We start from the raw sequence: 20,773 nt of genomic DNA on the forward strand, positions 1-20,773 counted from the left end.
CGAGATGTTCCTCCTCGTAGAGAGAGAGAGTTCAGACATCTCCAAAGCTACTGCACATGTTTAATGTGAGCCATTTGCTGTATAATTGGGCCTGGGAAAAGAACAGCCAACATTAAAGTAAAGACGGAAGACTTATTGAAATTCTCACAGCTGCTCGGTGTCTCTGGAGAGCTGACTTCTAGTCTGTTATTTATTTTTGATACGTCGACAATGCTGGCAAAATGTTAGCAAATAAATAAACGGTATGCCTCGAGCCTAAATTACCCGTTTTTTTTTGTTTGTTTTTTTTAATGGCAACAGAACCCCTCCAACGTAATCACGCTACCTAGCAAGTTATGACTGTTGGTGTTTTTAAGTATAGATTTTTGCTAATACTTTAACGCGGGCATTTTTGTTACAGTCGACAAATGACTCAATGGATGAACTCAGTTCAGTTATGTGCAGGATTTCCATCTAATAAATATATGTAGCCCCAACTCAAATAAAATACATCCATGCAAGATAATGTAATTTAATTTAGTTGGGACTACATATATTTATTAGATGGAAATCCAATCCAATGAGTCAGTTTGAGTGTATCTCATAAACAAATGACTCATTGGATGAACTCAGTTCATTTATGTGCAGGATTTCCATCTCAAATATATGTGGCCCCAACTCAAAACACATCCATGCAAGATAAACAATTTCATTTAGTTGGGACTGCGTATATTTATTAGATGGAAATCCAATCCAATGAGTCAGTTTGAGTGTATCTCAAACAAATGACTCATTGGATCAACTCAATTCAGTTATGTGCAGGATTTCCATCTAATAAATATATTCAGTCCCAACTAAATTAAATTATCTTGCATGGATGTGCTTTATTTGAGTTGCAGTAACATATATTTATTAGATGGAAATCCAATCCAATGAGTCAGTTTGAGTGTATCCTAAACAAATGACTCATTGGATGAACTCAGTTCAGATATGTGCAGGATTTCCATCTCATAAATATATGCAGTCGCAACTAAATTATCTTGCATGGATGTGCTTTATTTGAGTTGGGGTGACATATATTTATTAGATTGAAGTCCTGCTCACAGTTGAATTGAGTTAATCCAATGCATCAGGTTTTTTTAGTGTACAACAACATTTTTCATGTTAATATTACGTTTTTGTCCTGATACTTTGTCAGCCTGCTAGTACACACTCCAGTTGGTGGCAGTAATGCACCAGCAGGTTTGCCATCAAACATTAAATGTGTAAGATGTTGCAAACAAAATCGTATAATTAGGTGAAAAATATTTAACATAAAATAAAGCGTTGACACATATGTGACCCATCTTTTGGAACAATTTCATCCCTCTTAATGAGCAAAAACTTTACAAATAAGAATTGTTTAAATACTGTGACTGCCTGCTAATGTTAGAGGTGTATTTAGAATTCAGTACCACATTTTATTCAACAGTTTGAACACCTGAATTCATGTTTTAGATCAAAAACATGTGGTGATGTATAATTTATAGCTCCAACCATTTAACTGATTTGCTGTAATTATCGACTCTTGTTAATCTTAAGGTTATTTGGTACATTTATTTTCATAACAATGACAATCAAGTGATTTTGCTTGTGAACATGAAACTAGAAAAGCAACACTTTTTGACACTTTACGTTGTGACACTGTAGGTTCCTCCTGAACCTATGAATTATTTAAGGGCAATTTCTGCATTAGCCTTCATTGGTATTCCACAGTTGGTGTAGAACAGAGTGAAAAATTGTCATTTTTGACCCACTGACCTTGAACTGAAAGATTTGATTTCACCTAGGCAATTCCACAACCCATCTACATATTATGTGCAGTTTGGACAAATTGAGACCCAAATGCAAACCAAAACGCAATGTCAGCTGTCCTCAGTTTCCCCGTGATCCAAGTTACACACACTCACCCACACTCATGCATGCACGCACAGCTTATTGTCTTTTCTGCATTCTGCCGCAAGTGGACATGGTGGTGGAGGACAGCAAAACGCAATACACTTCTCACTTATACCAGCAACAAAACTGTTGAAACCAGTTGAACTATAAAAACACAAATCAATAACACTGTTAAACTATCATGAGCCACAATATCTTAAAACTGCAAAATCCTGAACTCCCATGATGCATTGCAGCACAACATCCATTGTTTACTGGTTAGCTAAAATGGCCATTTTCTCCAAAAATATTTGGCCGATTAACTTTCCATTTTCACTTGGCCACTTGGCTATTATAGATAATGGTAGCCATTTTGGATTTCAAACTTGTACACAATGTTTAGGCACAAATATATTGATTGAGACCTAAAATGTGTTTCTCATGGAAATTCATCAAAACTAAGTCGTTTATTTGTCTTGTTAATGGGTTTTGGAGGACATTTTGATATGATACATTTTTGGGAACATCCCCACTGTGTGTTGGGGTCAATGAAGAAACCTAAAAAAATGTAGTGATTTTGGACTACAGTAGTTCTCAGTTGGAGGATCCAAATTAGATGGTTCAAACTAATAAAGTAACTTGTTGTCAAAATGCCTCATTGTGATTTCTTGCTGTTTATTTTGAGCAATTCAATTCCACCCCTTTTAGCCTCTTGACTTGACTCATTTCTTCGAGTTTTCAGGTAGAAACAGTTTATTTTCACCTTCTTATGCCAAAAATACATTTAGATATGCTATCAAGACTTATCCTTTATGTTTCCTTGGTCTACTATTGAAATTTCTAGAAACACTTTAAATTGTGACGTGTATACAAAATCAAAAAGGGGCTAAAAACTTTCATTGACCATCCATTGACTCAACACAGTGTGACAGTCGGTCGTGCGTGCGTTTGTCACCCTTTACTCTGTCTTTTTATTATCTTTGCCATTTGCGTGTTGGTGACCAACGGCCGACTCATGCACAATCCCCCCCTCAACAATTTGAAATGTACAAGGCTGAGCAACAAGCAGCAGATTGAGAGTGTAGTAAGAGGTCCAAAAATCGATAAAAGTCACGGGTTACTGTTTTTTTTTTTTCCACTATTTTAAGCAGCTGAGTGTGGAATTTGACATTTTGATGATTTGATGTGGTTTTCAGTAGTGGTATTATCGCGAGTCAAAGTTACAATGAGTCGTTCTGCAGATTTGAGGCCATATGTTTACATACACCTAAACTCAACTTTTATTTATCGAGTACATTGCAAACAACCAGGGTTGACCAAAGTGCTGTACACATTAAAAGCAAGATAATCAGTAAAATGCATCAATTACAATAAATAATTATACTAAAATACATAAGAGTGCTGTAAAATAGAATGAAATTATTTCAAATTAATTAAAATTTTGCCAGAAGCCCACTTAAAGTTGATTAAAAGCCAGAGAAAAGAGGTGTGTCTTCAGGGATGGCTTAAAAACTTCAATCAATCCCGCAGAGCGGATGTGCCAGAGCCGAGGGATGTTTGGTGTAAGGGGGCCTAGGAAGCCACATCCAAACATTATGATTTCACTCTTTTTCATTTAAATTCAAAAAGTTTGCAGTCATCCAGGACTTAACATCATTTAGACAATCAAGCAATGTCTGCACATTGCTTGATCAAATCTTTGGATTTTGATGTTTAAGGCAGGTAGAGCTGAACATCATCAGCATAACAACGAAAAGAGAGATTCAATTGCTTAAAAACTGACACTAATGGTAGCATATACAGCAGGAAAAGAATCGGCCCGAGAATGGAGCCTTGGGGGACCCCAGAGGCGAGAGGGGCTGAGGATGAGGTGAATTCACCTAGCTGCACAGTCAGCTAGGTCAGTCTAGTCAGTCAAGTAGAACTGGAACCATGAGAGAGCAGAGCCTGTAATGCTGTTCCAGTCATGCTAGGAGGATCCCTTACGTAATTAAAAACTACCAGATACAAAATACGCTTTTTTATCATTTTCCGCAAGGGGGAAGACACCCGAGATCCCTACCACCAAAGACGTCCAGTCTTGTAAGCTGCTGAACCACTGAAAACCTGAAAGTGAATTAAAACTGAAACACATCAAGCTTGCGTATTTTATCTTGAATTTATTTTTGTTACTTACTTTGCAAAACTGAATAAGGGCAGTTGAGGAATATGGAGTTTCAAGCTGTGCTTAAATGTATCTAAATCAAAATGTATACACGATATGCTGCCACTCACACAAAACCAGCGATGTTGGCACCTGTCACCAGTATTTCATTGACCACAGTATGATTACTACTTGAAATACTGAGCGCAATATTGCTGCCGGCAGGTACTTGGCGTTGTTTACTGTACAACGGGGGGTCACTATAGACTTTATTGCTCTGCTACTCTGTTGTTTCGGCATCCCAGAATGATATATCATCAATGACAGCGCGACTACTCCACTACGTTGTGCTGTAACCATAAAGACGCCATAGTCGCTGTAACTGTAACACCAGCCAATATATGACCGCCTGTGTATCTACGTCTTTACTGGCGATTGATCGATAATTGCTTATTTGTTGCTGATGTACTGTGTCAAACTAACTGCCCAAGAATTGGCGACCCTTCCGTTTGTGAAACGTGGTGATTTTGAGGAAAAACTGTGCAAATGGCACCCCCTTGGAAACTGGAGAAATAAGTATTCAACATCCAGGATACTGACAATGCCTCAAACAATGCCTCAAAACCTGATGCCTACAACTGGAGCTAAATGCGTACACCCCTCATCGACTTTTATCTTAGTTGCTGGTAATTTAATCTCTGTCTCAACTCTTCCACATAGACTACAAATCAGAATCAAAGCTAATATTTTAAGCCAAAGCACCCCAGGAGCCATCTGCTGTGGCCTGGATTCTGATGGTTCATGTGTTGGAGCTGAAGAGGCTTCTTTTCTTTGTGGACAAGTACAGTCATATCACCAGGAGGGACGGAAACTGATTCTCAGCCATGTTTTTCACTGTTGACACTGGAATTGAAATGCTTGAAAATTCTTCTTGCAAAATTAATCAATTAAAAACAAATCGAGAGTTTCTCTTTTGGGAAGGATGGTGTCCAACATTCTCTATGTATTGTGTTGTCATGTCAGGAAAGGCACCTGGTGTAAAAGTTTTTGCCAAATTCAAATCCCCTAAAACACGATTTTCCATGTATGTATTCTATTCTTTTATCTATTCCACAGAAAGAGTTGCATCACATTAAATACATTCGTGTCATCTTTTCATTCACAAGCTTTACATTCAAAATCCTGCCCCAAATCGCGGCCAGATGAACATTTTCCATTAAAATAAATCAGACAAAGAAGATTTTTGTAATGTTATTTTTTGGAGCATCTTGTATTTCAGTATCATAAAAGGAACCTAGATTTGTTTTGATGTTGTCCCTGTGGGGGCGGGGTCAAAGAAGAAAAGGTCAAAGTGGACTTGCCCTCATATTTAGGCCCACAAAATACCAACAAATTCATGAATGCAGGAATTTCTTTTAAATGACTCTTACACAGCATTTGTGAACAAATTTGTTAATTCTAGCAGTTCTTTGACTGAAGACTGTTTTGTTAGTCACGTTACATTCAATACACACCCATGATTAATCAACAAATTAAAAACAACCCCATTTGCAACATACACCTTACTTCTCGTTCATATCGCAGGCCATTTAAACTGCAAGGTGGCGGTGGACACACCCCTGGTGCCGTGTCCTACATCATGCACTACATTGTTTGCAATGAACATCAAGAATGCAAGTGTTCGACGAGAGTTTTAGTTGATATACCCTGCAAACAAAGGAATTCGAGAGTACTTAAAAATAAAGAATCACCCCTTCTGTCCATGTGCCCCTAATTCTTGTGAGCATGGTTCAAGTAGTAATTAACATGGTGGCCAAGTGGTTAGTGCACTGGTTTGAGTGCAGGAGGTTCCCAATTCAACCCCCCAGATCAACCTCGGGTTTGCTGTGGTGACCCCAAGTTCACACAAGGGAGCAGCCGACTGGTCTTACTATAGTACACCATAAACATGCTAGCAGTTAGCCTTCTCTCATGTCTACTTTAACTTTTGCTTCAAAAAGAAAGTATGAATTATGCCTTCTGAACATCCTTTCGAGTCCCCACCCACCCCTGCCCTCCACCATCTCAATTAGCACCTTGGAGAAGAAGAGCGTTTGTTTTGTGCCACTAATTGCAGTATGACGTTCCCTTTTTCCCGCGTGCCGTTGTATCTCACCCTGCTGCTATCACCAGGTGTGAGTTGGTATTTTCAGGTGAAATTCTGCTTTGAACTAATCCATTTTTTGTCCCTTTTTGTCTCTCTCTTCCCTTTGCAGGCGACTCATCTCAACTTGGTAAGTTCTGTTCTTTGTATACTGTGTCCTATGTTTTGGTGATAACTGATTTCAAACCTAACAATTATCTCTTGCCTTACCTTTAAACATACAGTACCATTTAGATTTTTATCTATTGTGCTTTGCTGGCATTAGTCTCGATACTCTGTGTGCTTCTTACCCTGTGTGCTGCTATACAATGCTTACGGAACCTCAATTTCCTTGAGGGAGTCTTCCCAAGGGATCAATAAAGTTCTATCTAATCTAATCCAGTGGGATCTTATCTATTGTCTATATTGGTCAGTGAGCTTCAACTATCACCTTCACCTTAATAGTTCTACACTTGGTAACTTGGTAATCAATGTTCGAGTCCTCTGAGGACTCGACAAACACCCCAAACATAGCGTTGGTGTACTTTGATAGGTGTACACTGCTTTTAGAGAAACCCAAGCCACACGATGTTCTCATATCTATGTATTTTCTATACATTTGGTCCTAGGTGTGGTACTAACCCTACCCACGAGTGGTGTGTACACTCTTTACTGCTTCTGGTGTTTAAATGTCTATCTTACTAGTGATTCAAGGGGTTGGGTGGAATGGGAAGGATAGGGGAGGTAGTGATGAAAATATCTACTGCTAATGACTCCATTTTACTTTAGCTGGATTTCTGCTTGGCACCATATTTCAAAATTAGCTCATATTCATATAAAGCTGATGGTGGCAAAATAAAAATTCATTCCATCATCTTTGCTGTTTTGTGTTAGACTTCAAGAGGTTTCAATTGGACCGTTTCCACGTGTACTACAACTCAGACTGGGGCTTCGTGTGTAAATTGCTGAGTCATCATGGTACGCTAGCATTCTATCAGCATATCATTTAACATCGCCGGGGCAGAAATGAACGACGGAGGATGGGATCGGAATATAAGAGCAGCTACGGACGGACTAATGGGGCGTGTCGATGCCTCACACAAAACAGGAAGAAGCAAAGCGACACGGGCAAAGTTTAAAAGTCGAGCTCGCAGCACTTTACAGCAGCCAACTCCCACTTTTAGTGATGTGTCAGTGTTATCGCTCGCTTTCTAATTATTAGTTTTGTCTCGGTGCAGTAACCACTTTGCATTATGAATGCGCGGTAGTAATCTGCAGCACAGCAGAAAGTGCAAAATATAATGAGAGAGAGAGGAAAAAAAAAGTCATTTTCTTGCAAACACGATAAAAAGGCTTTGTGCAATCCTCGTACAGTTGACTAAGTTGCTTGTATATTCTGCATTAGGATCCATATCGGTTCACATTAATATCACCCCCCCCCTTCTAGTTTGAGTTTTTGGCAGTCAACGCTGACATTGATTTTAAATATCTGAGGCTTGTTACTAAATGGGAAATAGAGGTTTGAAACACATTTACACCCACGACGTAGTTGTGCGGGGTGGGGGGGCTAAATTTTCAAATAAAAAGTAGTGGAATTTGACAACCCTGTGAGGCTCAACATCCAGAGAGGAAAAACGAAAAAAGTAATTAAAACGTAATCTGGAAGGCTGGAGCCAATGGAGTTTCATTTTCATTAGGACCGCTGGGCAAAGAAAGACGATGATATAACACACTCTTCCATTTCTGATCTAATCCCTTTCCGTCGTTCTGCTAATTCAAAGTGGTTAAAGGACGTGTGCAGTCACACATGATCATATTTACACTCATCTGTTCTTCATAACAGTGTTGGAAAGCCTTGATGCTACCTATTTTTTTGTTGTTTTTTTTTTTCAGGCTTTGGCTGCCTCGGCCATGAGGGTTCAAGGCCCAGTAATCACAAGTTGAATTTGATACATTTCTAATCTAATAGGGACTTAATCACTGGACATTTTGATCTATATTTTAAATACAATTTAGGCTCCTAAACAACCTGCACAAGACAAAATAAGCTAATTTTACTCAAAACAGCGATTATACCGAATGTTATTTTCTTAATGTACCATATTTTGGATATAAATGGTAAATGGACTGCATTTATATAGCGCTTTTCCATCTGCAACAGATGCTCAAAGTGCTTTACAATAATGCCTCACATTCACCCCGATGTGAGGGTGCTGCCATACAAGGTGCTCATTACACACTGGGAGCAATAGAGGATTGAGGACCTTGCCCAAGGGCCCTTAGTGATTTTCTGGTCAGACCGGGATTTGAACCGAGGATCATCTCAAGCCCAACGCCTTAACCACTCGACCATCACCTCAGCTACAGTCCTGATATGTTGTCTCGCATCTTCGCATTATCCTATTTACGCATTGGCCACCAAGATTCCAAAGTCACATCCTTGGCCAGGAAGGATCCAAAGCCTAGGTCTTGAAGATTTGGGTACAGGTGTTAATTTGTGTGGCGTTCCTTTGGGATTGGTCAAGAATGCTAAATGTTTTAAAAATCATCATAATAATAATAATATAAAAAACTGCGATGAGTCAAGATGGGCGAGTCAAGCTGCTGTTTGAACCATGTGTGAATTTGATCAACAAACACACGCGCTTGTTCTTGATGTTTGCGCAGTTTCGAGTTGTGTGAAGTTTTGCCACGTTTTAGCAACACAACACGGTCAAACAGACATTTCAAAAAAACGACTCATCCCACAACAATAAGAGTCCCGTCCAAGTCGCCGCCAGTCAGAGGATTTGAGAAAGTGGTGGAAAATGTTTCTTTGCTGGAATTGCCGTTTTTTTGGTCACCAGCCACGTCTTTGTCAGCGTCGGGGGCTGGTCGAAGCCGAGGTAACTGATGTCCGGTAGATGCAGCGGCAGGTGGACCGACTACAAGCAGAGATCTTATCCTGTTTGCTGAATTTCATTACGACTTCAAAAACACCGCTTTGGCACAGGTAGAGACGTCTTTCTTTGTCCATCTCGCTGCCCGTTTCTGTCTTTCGCGCTCTCTCAAGCTCCGTCCTTGGCAGCTCAGATGATTAGCATCTCTTGACCCACCTAATCTTGTTGGAATGCCAAATTTGGGGTAGTCTGAGCCAGCAGGAGCGACTTCAAAACAGTTTTGGTTGGTCCACTAACCTCAGTACTAAACCGCTTAGTAAGCTGCATGTGCAGGATTAGGAGACGTTAGGAATCCAGGCTTTGAGGTGGTCTGAGGGTCTCACCTAGCAAAGTTTCTCAAGCGGCTTCAAAACTTTTTTCTCCAGGAACAAAACGGGTACATTTTAATTCTGATAAATCCCACTGCCTTCGTGAATTAATTTATTCTCTACAAAGGGAACTCTGAGGGCGACGCTCCAGGTTTTCATGTTTGACATCAATTAATACAAATTCCTTATTTGAGTATTCCTGATCCAGTTTCAGTGAGAAGACCAGGTACGTCAGTGGGATAAGGAGTTGGGTTACTAGTCAGGTTGACCTGGATTTGATTCCCCAGCATGCTACCTGCCTGTGTTCTTGGTCAAGACGCTCGATCGTTGTTGTCCCAGTCCACCCGGCTGGAAACGGGTACCAGCCTTGGCTCTAGATTCATCCTGTGTTAGACCGACGTCCCGTCCAGGGAGAGTTGGAGACTTTCATCTGCAGAATCCTGGTATAATCACCAGTACCAGCGCGTCTCACAGGCTACAGATGACTTATTTATGGGATGCATTAGGGACAAAACGTTTGATTCAGGGTGCATTCCTAAAACATGCAGTTAGGTCCAAAAGTAATTGGACAATGGCCTTTTTAATTTTTTGTTAAATTCCTCTGTACACCACCACAACGGAGATTAAAAAAAAATAAAAAAACAAGATTGTCAACTTTCAGCATTAAAACAAGAATTTTTTGAATTTTTGGAATTCGGCCATCAGCTGGCTGTAAAAGTGATAACTTGTCTGAAAAATTATAATTTTTTTTGTCCAATTACGCATGGGCTCTGAAAAATGATGTACAATGTACACTAAAATCCACAGTTTCGAAATGGTCAATATGATATTTTTGTATTCTGGGTGTCTTGGTGGCTTCCCTCACTGGCCTCCTTTTTGCATAGCCAGTTTTTGAAGATAACTTACTCCAGAGACGTGTCCAGGGGGATGTGTCCCCCTGTTCAACTACTTATAAAAAAGTTTGGTTAGTCACTTACGGCTGATATAGGCAGCAATCAAAATGTGCCCCCCCGGCACTTTACTAATTGAATTTGGGTCCGCGAGTCCACATACGCCATTGAGCAAGTGTTCAGTAGTCAGACACACTGCGTGTGAACCCTTGTTTTATTAATTTTGCTCACCCTTAGGATTGTGTAGCACTCAGTCTTGCATTGTGTATTGATTTACAATTCATCATTCTCGTTAATCACTCTGGATGTGGCCGACATGGGTGCAAAAAAAAAAAAAAAAAAAACTCCCCGGCTACAAACTGAACTGACTCACAACTTCAGTGATTGTGTGATTTTCTTTCATCACCTTGACCATTAAAATTCAACACACTGAGCGCTAATAATCTGAGATATTTACTCTGACAACATCAGGCGTTAAGGGTGGAAACTGAAACACAACGTAGGACCGTATAGGTTAGGGTGACTAAACTTCCTGTTTTCACGTCTTTTTTTTTTTTTTTTTTTTTTTAAGAAAGTGATGACAATGTCCTGGTTTTCATTGCTTTTCATTGGGCCATTAAATTGACCAACATTCAGGGAGCTAATAATCGCCGGAACTATAGGCAGAATGGATCAACTGCTAATTAGCGGAATTGATGACAAATCGGCAGAATGGGTCATTTTTGCTTAGATTACACCCAAAACAAGAATTGATGACATGATCAGGGCTCACTATTAAAACAATAACGTTATTTAGCCACTATATAAAGCTGTAGGTCGACATTAGAAGCCCCAAACTCTTGAAGAACAGCGATGGAAAGGCAGAACGGGAGCTGGTGTGGTGCCATCCAGTGTCAGTGAGGGTAAATGTTCCAATATGGTGATCTGCTATTCCGGCAATTAGTGCTAATTGGGATTGGTGCTAATGGGGGGGATTCAAGCATGGCTGATGTAATCACACGTGATTCAACTCCAAGTCAGCCGTCAGTATGCGTTTGTATGCATGTCTGCCTACAACCCCTGGCAAAAATTATGGAATCACCGGCAATATGCATTATCATCTTGAAAAATGATTTCATCATCCCCAAACATCCTTTCAATTGTCCAAAATATCAACATAAACTTGTGCATTTATTGATGATGTAATGACAGCCATCTCCCCAGTGCCTTTACCTGACATGCAGCCCCATATCATCAATGACTGTGGAAATTTACATGTTCTCTTCAGGCAGTCATCTTTATAAATCTCATTGGAAAGGCACCAAACAAAAGTTCCAGCATCATCACCTTGCCCAATGCAGATTCGAGATTCATCACTGAATATGACTTTCATCCAGTCATCCACAGTCCACGATTGCTTTTCCTTAGCCCAGTGTAACCTTGTTTTTTTCTGTTTAGGTGTTAATGATGCCTTTCGTTTAGCTTTTCTGTATGTAAATCCCATTTCCTTTAGGCGGTTTCTTACAGTTCGGTCACAGACGTTGACTCCAGTTTCCTCCCATTCATTCCTCATTTGTTTTGTTGTATATTTTTTGATTTTTGAGACATATTGCTTTAGGTTTTCTGTCTTGACGCTTTGATGTCTTCCTTGGTCTACCAGTATGTTTGCCTTTAACAACCTTCCCATGTTGTTTGTATTTGGTCCAGAGTTTAGACACAGCTGACTGTGAACAACCAACATCTTTTGCAACATTGCGTGATGATTTACCCTCTTTTAAGAGTTTGATAATCCTCTCCTTTGTTTCAATTGACATCTCTCGTGTTGGAGCCATGATTCATGTCAGTCCACTTGGTGCAACAGCTCTCCAAGGTGTGATCACTTGGAGATGAAAATTTACAGGGTGATTCCATAATTTTTTCCTCAGAATTGAGTGAGTCCATATTTTTTCCCCTCTGCTTGGTCTAAAAAAAGTAACAGTTACTGACTGCCACAATCTTTTTTTCTTGATTTCTTATAGTGTTTCTTAAAGCCAGAAAGTTGCCATTTGAAATGACTTTAGTTTTGTGTCATGTCTGTGATCTGCTTTTTTTCTACAAAATTAAACAACAGAATGAACATCCTCCGAGGCCGGTGATTCCATAATTTTTGCCAGGGATTGTATAACACAATATGTACAGAAATATGTAATATGCTGTGTGCACAATATTTTTTGTCAGAGTATTCTAACCTTATTTCTATGCAGATTTTCCCACTCCTAGCTATATAACCCCACATGCTTATTCGATTTAAGTATTCTCAGGTGATACATTTGTGTCATGAGGGAGGGTGTGGCCTAAAGTGATTAACACCCTATGCCAAGGTGTACATGGCTATGAGGCAGCTCTTGTACCTCAAGCAAAATGGGCCAAAACAGATTTAACAGACCAGCGTTTTCTTACAGAATCTGATATCTTAATATAAAGTACAAAAGACTGAAAATACACTTTGCTCCCAGCCCAGTTTTACCCTGGATCCTCCTGGCCGAAGGAGGATTATGTTGTGGCGATTTCCTTCCTTCCATTCCAAAAAGGGTACAGGCATCCTGAAATCAACTCGTGTCACATTTTTAGCAGGAACTTGGTCAAAGTCCTTATTATAGGTCGGTAATACGCATGTTATCATATTGCTGGAGTTGCGCCCATTTTTATCAGAGTTATGGCCCTTGATAACAAATCTAGGCTTTGTCAGTTTCATGAGTGGGTACCTGCATTCTGAAATCAACTCCTCTCACATTTTTAGCAGGAATGTCCTGAAATGTGGTACAATTCCTTATTACAGGTTGGTAGTACGCATATTGTAATATTGTACAAGATTTACACATTTTGGTAGAGTTATGGCCCTTGATTAACAAACCTAGACATGGTTAGTTTGATGAGTTGGAGTCTGCATTCTGAAAGAAATGATCCCACACTGTGAAATATTATAAGAATGTAGCAAGCACCTATACCAAAGCAGCTTTTGTTGGGGGGCTTGTTAAAAATGTTATCCTAGCCATTTAATGAGCAAAATATCTTAATCGCAGTTTTCAACACTGCCAGTCCGTCTTACACTATGGTATTTTCAGTTTTCAAAATAAGATTTGAAAATGATAACGGTTCCATAAAAAAAAAAAAAAAAAAATCATAGCAAATCTATAATTGTAAATAATACTTTTTTGCCTGAGTTTGAAAAGGATAAAACCTTTGAGGTCTTGTTATATTATTATTTGGCCTTAGCACTTCTGCGAGCAACATTTTATAGGACAAAATTTATTAAAAGCCACTTTATTACCCATCACTGATTGGTTTGTGGACTATTCACCAAACTACAAATTAATAAATTGCAAAAATGACTTTATGCAAATCTTACCATTGAAAATGTGCCATTTTCTGGTTCTTTCACACAAAAACACTTGCTGTCTTGGTTGTGTTGTTTTGACTGTCAACAGCTAACCTTTAACATTAATTAACTATACTCACAAACCTTTTAAATTTGCACTTCAGCCCAGACACGTTTGTTTTTTGTATTTTTTTTGCCAGAAAGACATGAATAATGTTGTTCAGTTTGAATTTAATTGATCTGTGTGATAATCATGTCACTTAAGCGTTGATTAGCAACGGAAACGCGCTGCAAATTAAACGCCGACAGGGACGGCAGACAGCCGTGACAAACTGCCCACATAAAGTGCATGTTTTTGAATGACGCCTGTAAAAATATATCACCTTATCCAAGAGGTAATGGAGCCCATTATTGGGTCTTTGACGGGCGTTGCTGTCTGGTGTACATGCTAATGCTTTAGCGTGCTAAGTAATTGTTGCGGATAACAGTTAGATAAATGAAATGCTGCTGCCATCACACTAAAAGTGTTGTGTTGCATTTCATTTCAAATTGCAATGTGTGCTTAGCGTTTATTTTATTTTCTTTATGGCATCTTTCCATCTGACAGCAGATGCTCAACGACGCCATAAACGATTATGTTTGCCATTGAATTTGTGCATTCAGACCTAAATGACAGAATAGATGAAAAAACAAAGTTTTTCCTTATGTAACAATTACTTTAAGTTGAACTTTATTACAGGTGTTTTGTATAATGCAAAAGTTGAACTGGACATTTGTTAATAACGGGGCCTTCAGCTTTTCTCATTACACTTTTAGCCATGAAATGCTTCTCAATTAAAGTCGACTTTAGAGAAATTGTGCCAACATTAGTGACAGAGATGGTGGAATTATGAGCTCGGAATGGGAACTGAACAAACAACTCGATGTAATACCAAACACCATCTGTTCTATACAATACGTCAACTGTCATTAGCTAAATTTGTCAAAGTCAACCGTCACTGACAATAATGTTAATATTTGGAATAATTGTCCTGATATTATTAAAATACTTGGTACATTGGTTGGTTTTAAAAGGCTTTACAAAAATAATATATTTACCCGTTATAGTTTGAAGGACTAGGTTTACCATTTTTGTTATTGTGCTTGGGATTGTGTGCGATTGCTTGTTTGGTTGTGTTTTGAAATTTTAGTGATTAAGTTCGATTGTTCACACACAATTTTTTGTATTGTTGTTATGAGTGTATATATACACTTTATTTTTTATGATATAAGGGGAGGGTATTTATAAGCTTTGCTTTTGGCCACACGGGTTCTCTGTACATTGTTCTATTTATGTTTTGTTATTGTCTTTATTGTTGTTCATCTGTGTGCCGAATAAATAAATTCATTCATTCATCCAATTTTGCACCCTTCCGCAATTATGCCATTTTTATTGGTCAACCGCATTACTCCCCGATCACACAGCAAAAGGTTAAAAAGACAAAAACCAAGCAAACTCAAAATAAAATTTGTTGACATCTGTGAAGAATTTAAAAAAAACGTTGAACTAAACAGAAATAAAACTAAGGAAAGAAATACGAACATCGACCTTGACAGGTTAAACAAAATATTCATGATGGCTGGTCTGGATGTGCATATATATATATATATATATATATATATATATATATATATATATATATATATATATATATATATATATATATATATATATATATATATTTCAGACCAGGTACAGATTCAGTGTTGAAATAGGATCTGGTTTGGTTCCTGTCAAGTTCTCATTTCGACAGTTGCAATGCACAAACTCAGGATGTTTAAATGCACTCTCTCTGTTTCTATTCATTCTTAATTTATTTCAAATCTCACTGGTGCCTGATCACAGTCAATCTTAATTCAATGTGCTAAACTGCAGCAGTTTCTCAGTGGCATTAGGTGTCTCAAGGACCCGAGTCGGACCTTTGAAGTGCCGGGAGCCACTGCATATCTTCGAGCGCTAACCGCTGTGTGGTTCCCAGGCCACGATCAGCAGCGGCCCGATCGATAGCGAACCCAATAGGAGGAATTAGGCCCATGAATCAAGCTGTCTGGTTGTGTGCACGCACTTATAAAGCACACCAGGACTATTACAGTAAAAATGCACAAAAACGAGCGTCCCGCATACACAAGAGGTTTTCTGTTTGAGACCAGAATCAACCAAAGGTGATAAAGGGTTTTTTTTTTTTTTCCTTAATTTCCAAAAACTGGATAAGTTAATTCAAACTTACCAACAGAACTTTTTGCTGTGAAAAAGATGGAAAACAATGAACAGAAACAGAAAAAACTGATGTGGAATGCTGTTTTAACTATATGCCGCCCCCCAACAAAAAGTAGTGGTATCAACGTTTTCTAACTTTTTTTTAATACACATACGAGCTTTGAGGTCCATTTTTCCCCTCTTCAAATGAAAGAACATGTAAATCCCCAACTGAAGTTCTGGATTGGTTGGTTTATTCTGTGAAAATCATCTTGTCAGTACATTTCTGATCTCGCCGTCCGCGCTGCCCAGAGTTGTCGACTATGATGATGTTGGCTGAAGTCAGATGACCTTCAATTTTTGTTTCCATCCGTGTTTGATGCACACAATTTATTGAGCCAAATTCAGCCGCCGAGAGTCAAGCGAGTGTGTATTAGAATCTCCATATACTACATTCAACACCATGATGGGGGGGGGGGGGGGGGGGGGAGATAGAAGCGAACTACATCCGTGGCCTTTGTCGCGCAATTTGATGCCACCAAATCACCACAGACCTGAAATATTTGGGATACAAGTTCATCTCACCACCTTGTCGTGCAAGTTCAGAGGGCATCGGCCTTCACCTGCTTATTCTGGATAAACACGTAAAAACTAGGGCATCCATGACCTTCAACAAACAGCTACTGGTCAACAAATTGGCACAACCAAAGACATTTGGGATAGATGTCCATCCAGTCTTCTCCCATCAGTCTCGGAGGCACTTCCAAGCCATACTAGTTCTGAAAGAGACTCATCTCGTACATTTGTGGTCTCTGAAGCTGTAGGATTTGCCTACAAAGTCAACACACACTATTCTGTCGAAAGCCCGTATCAGTTATCTCATTAATTAAAAGGGTATAACTCAGATTCAGAAAATTCCAAATTCTTCACTCGACTTTCCTGAGCTGTTCTGCTGTGGTTGAGTCAGGGAGCTTGTAGTTTGAGGTGATAAATGGGGGGCCAGTGCACCTAAAGTGTTATCAGTGCTACTAAGACCTCCAAACTAGGAGAACAAGGGCTTTGCTCAGAGGGGAGGGCACAACCAGGCTGGAAGGCTAAGGAAGATATATCACTGCAGTCAGTCAGATTCACCATCTAAAGGTCCCGCTCAACATTACGAGAACAACAGGGACAGTAAAGTGTGCAAGAGATGGAGGGTTTAATATGTACCATTACTCACGTGTGAAAGACTCGGACAAATGTTGTGCAGTTCTGATTTCTTGCAAACTAGTTAAGTTTTGGGCCTTTTTACCAATCGTATCTCGTACACTAGCTTTACCAGTATTTATTCTCTAATTATGGACGGACTGACTGTATAAATGGGACTAATAAAATAATCTGAATCTGAGCTTTATTGCAGTGATTTCCAAAGTGTGGGTTGTGGCCCTCTGGTGACTCATGACAATATTGCAAATGGGCCATGAGAGGTTGATTTAAAAAAAAAAATGGTAATAACATTTAGAATTATATACAAATATTTGATATTTATTTAAATATAAAAGAAAACCAGAATGGGCAAGATTGGCATGACCTTTGCGAGACAAATGAAGCCTTAGCACAGCCAGCGCTCGAAGAGTTACTAAGGTAATTAAGGATAATAGGCTCAATAACAACACATGTACCAAGGTTAACACATTTATTGCAGAATGGGTGGTCAGTCTTGTGACATGAACCTCAGCACTATGTAGCTAACAAGCAAACGACACCTGCTAATGATTGCCAACTGTGCCAACATACATTCATTCATTCATTTTCAACTGCTTATCTGGGTCACGATAGCAGCACACTTCTCTATCCTCGGCCAAGTCCTGTAACTCTTCCTGGGGGATCCCAAGGTGTTCCCAAGATGGGAAATGTAGTCTCTCTAGGTCTTCCCCAGGGTCTCCTCCGATTGGAGATGCCTGGAAGACCTGCCTAGGGAGATGACCAGGGGATATGCTCTCCAGGTGACCGAACCACCTCAAACGGCTCAATTCGATGCAAAGAGGCAGTGGCTCTCCTCTGAAACCCACCCAGATAGTCGAGCTACTCACCCTGACCAGGAGTGTAAGCCCAGATATCGCATTCTGCTGCTTGTATCCAAGATTTTATTCTTTCAGTCATTAACCAAAGTTCCTGACCAGGGGTGCCCAAGTTCGGTCCTCAAGATCTACCTTCCTGACACTCTTAGTTGTCTCCCTGTTCCAACACACCTAAATCCAATTAAAGAATTGTTAGCAGGCTTTCAATCCGTTTTTCATTGGATTCAGGTGTGTTGGAGCAGGGAGACAACTAAGAGTGTCAGGAAGGTAGAACTCGAGGACTGACTGACCATAGGTGAGGATAAGAGCGAAATTTACTTGTAAAAAGAGTCTCGCCTTCTGGCTCAGCTCCTTCATCACAACGGTATGGTACAGCATCCATAAGATTTCACATGCCACCCAAATCCATCTATCATCTCACGCTTCAACATACCCCCACTCATGAACAAGATATACTCACTTCATGTAGTAACTCTCCCCTGACCCAAAGGGGACAATCCAACATTTTCCAAAAGATGACCATAGTCTCAGATTTGGAGGTGCCGAGTCTCATCCCAGTGGCTTCACACTCGACCTCAAACCTGATCAATGCGCATCAGAGATCACTGCCTGATGATGCTAATAGCAACACATCATCTGCAAAAAGCAGAGATGCATCTCTGAGGTAGTCAAACTGGACACCCACCATTCCCTGACTGCACCTTGAAATTCTGTCCATGAATATCACGAACAGGATTGGAGACGAGGGGCAGGTCTGGCAGAGTGCAACACCCACCGGAAACAGATCTGATGTAATGCCAACACATGCCCTAACATACACATTAAAGAACACTAGTAATTTTAAGTGCCATTTCTCAGTGTCGCATTGCCGCGCCGCACCTCACTCCCTCCACTGCAGTGCCTCATGGAAGTCTACAGTCCAGTCCAAAGGGTACTGTACCATTGTATTGAAATTACCTTGTTTCATACACTACATTTCTTCAGAGGTTGGGAATTTTATTGTGTCAAGGTGTCTACAGATGTCTAACAATAGAAAGTTTCTAACTTTTGCCTTAAGTTACAGTTTAACCAATTGTTGGGTCGACATTAACCAACCAACATGACAATACAAGTGCCCAGTCGTGCAACCTGCCATCTAATAAATAAATAAATCTCCCAACCTGCAGTTGTTAAACTACATCAATCTGTTATGAATTTGGATGTTTTGTAGTCAACAAATTGCATGCGTTGCCATTTATAAATATAGCCTTAAAAGTGACATCTGTGTAGAGTGCATCATGGCGTTGGACTCACGTACCAACACGCTGTTATTATTTCCCAACTTTTCACCACTTTCCATTTTGTGATTCTTCACAACCTCCTGAAAAGGCGAATGGTGATGTACCATCTGTACGGAGCCAAAGCTTTATTTACCTTTGGTCACACTTGATAATGAGCCATATGGAACGCCGCGGCTGCTGGGAAACGCGAGCTACAGTCTGTGCTACACCAGCTGACAGCTTAAGGTGTCATCGCTGGATCTGAACTTTTCTAACGTGCGTAAATCCCGAGCAGCAGCTTTGAGACGTCTGTCTTCCACAGTGTGAGAAATATGAAGTCACATTTTCCTTTTCTTTATGTGTGACGGATGCAGCAGCTCTACTTTCAACTTAAACCGCCCTTTGTTTTGGGTAAGTTCAGAATCTGAATCAAGACGCTACAGCTTGTGTTGAGTCTTGACCTTGACCTCGGTTGCAATGCTCACCCAATGAGATGTGTTACAAAGTGATGTTGGAAGATTAGAGTGACTTAGACAAAAGTAGCTGGACAGAATACAAGAAAGGAAGAGGATGGTGGGAATAAAATAAATGTGGGATACAAGTTTGACTATCGATACATAGACTAGGGTTTGAGTTCCAGTTACGCTACGTGTCTGCATTCTTGTATAAAGTACCTCAAAGTGATTCAACCTCTCGTTTTTTTTTTATTACTATTATTTTTGTCTTTTAATCTTGTTTTATGTCAAACATGCCAGTTGATGCTGCAGGGGTAAAAGTTGCTCTTCTGAGGCGTACCCCTACGTACCACCAGTAGAGGACCATCTCTATTCCCGATACACAGTACCGCTACGTTCCGGCTCACTTTCACCTCTGCAACGAGCCATTGCCCAATCAAATTTCTTCTACTGTTATATTGTAGTAACAAAAATGGTTAAGGGAAATGTATCGGAGTAAAAGTATGCATTTTGTTGAGGAAATGTTGTGGAGTAAAAGTGAAAGTCACCAGAAATGTAAAGAAGGAATTCTATGCCAGTCACAAAGTATTTCTACTTTGTTACATTACAGCACTGCCTGTCTGCATTGTCCCAGTCTATCCAGCCAAAAACTGTTAATGGCCTTGGCTTGTGAGGTAATTGGTGAAGGCAACCCCTCCAGAGGAAGACATAGGCCCGATTCCGTTGCCCCCCCCCCCCCCCCCAGGCCAAGCTTGAACTTCAAACTTGCTCTTCTGAAAATGTCAAACATTTATACAGTCTATGGGTCTCACACATTTTGGAACTATTTTTGCTCACTTTCTGTAAGTTGGTATTTCTACAGGCCTTACCTGAAGAAATCACCCACAATTCATAGTGTTACAAGCCTGTTATATTGGGTGCAATGTCAAGCCGCACTTGTTCATCTGAGAATCAGAATCAAATTTATTGCCAAGTAAGTTCTCACATAAGGGATTTGAGCTGGTGTCATCGGTGCATAAACAGCAATAAAATGAAAAGGGAAAAAAAAATTCTGTAAAAAGTAAAGGAGTCAAATAGACAAAACTATGTTCACTGTCAAATAAATATAATAAAGTGGAATGGGGCTGT

At 39.8% G+C, this 20,773-nt stretch overlaps 1 protein-coding gene across 1 annotated transcript in view; it reads left to right on the forward strand.

Annotated features, from left to right (window-relative positions):
• Positions 1-20,773, forward strand: part of LOC117505417 (neurexin-2-like) — a 342,446-nt gene that overhangs the window by 229,872 nt on the left and 91,801 nt on the right. The window contains exon 4 of the mRNA XM_034165061.1: positions 6,295-6,312. Coding sequence (XP_034020952.1) covers positions 6,295-6,312 — 18 coding nt within the window. The remainder of the gene's footprint in view (positions 1-6,294; positions 6,313-20,773) is intronic.

The sequence above is a fragment of the Thalassophryne amazonica genome, chromosome 23 (genome assembly GCF_902500255.1).
Source record: "Thalassophryne amazonica chromosome 23, fThaAma1.1, whole genome shotgun sequence".
Lineage (NCBI taxonomy): Eukaryota > Metazoa > Chordata > Actinopteri > Batrachoidiformes > Batrachoididae > Thalassophryne > Thalassophryne amazonica.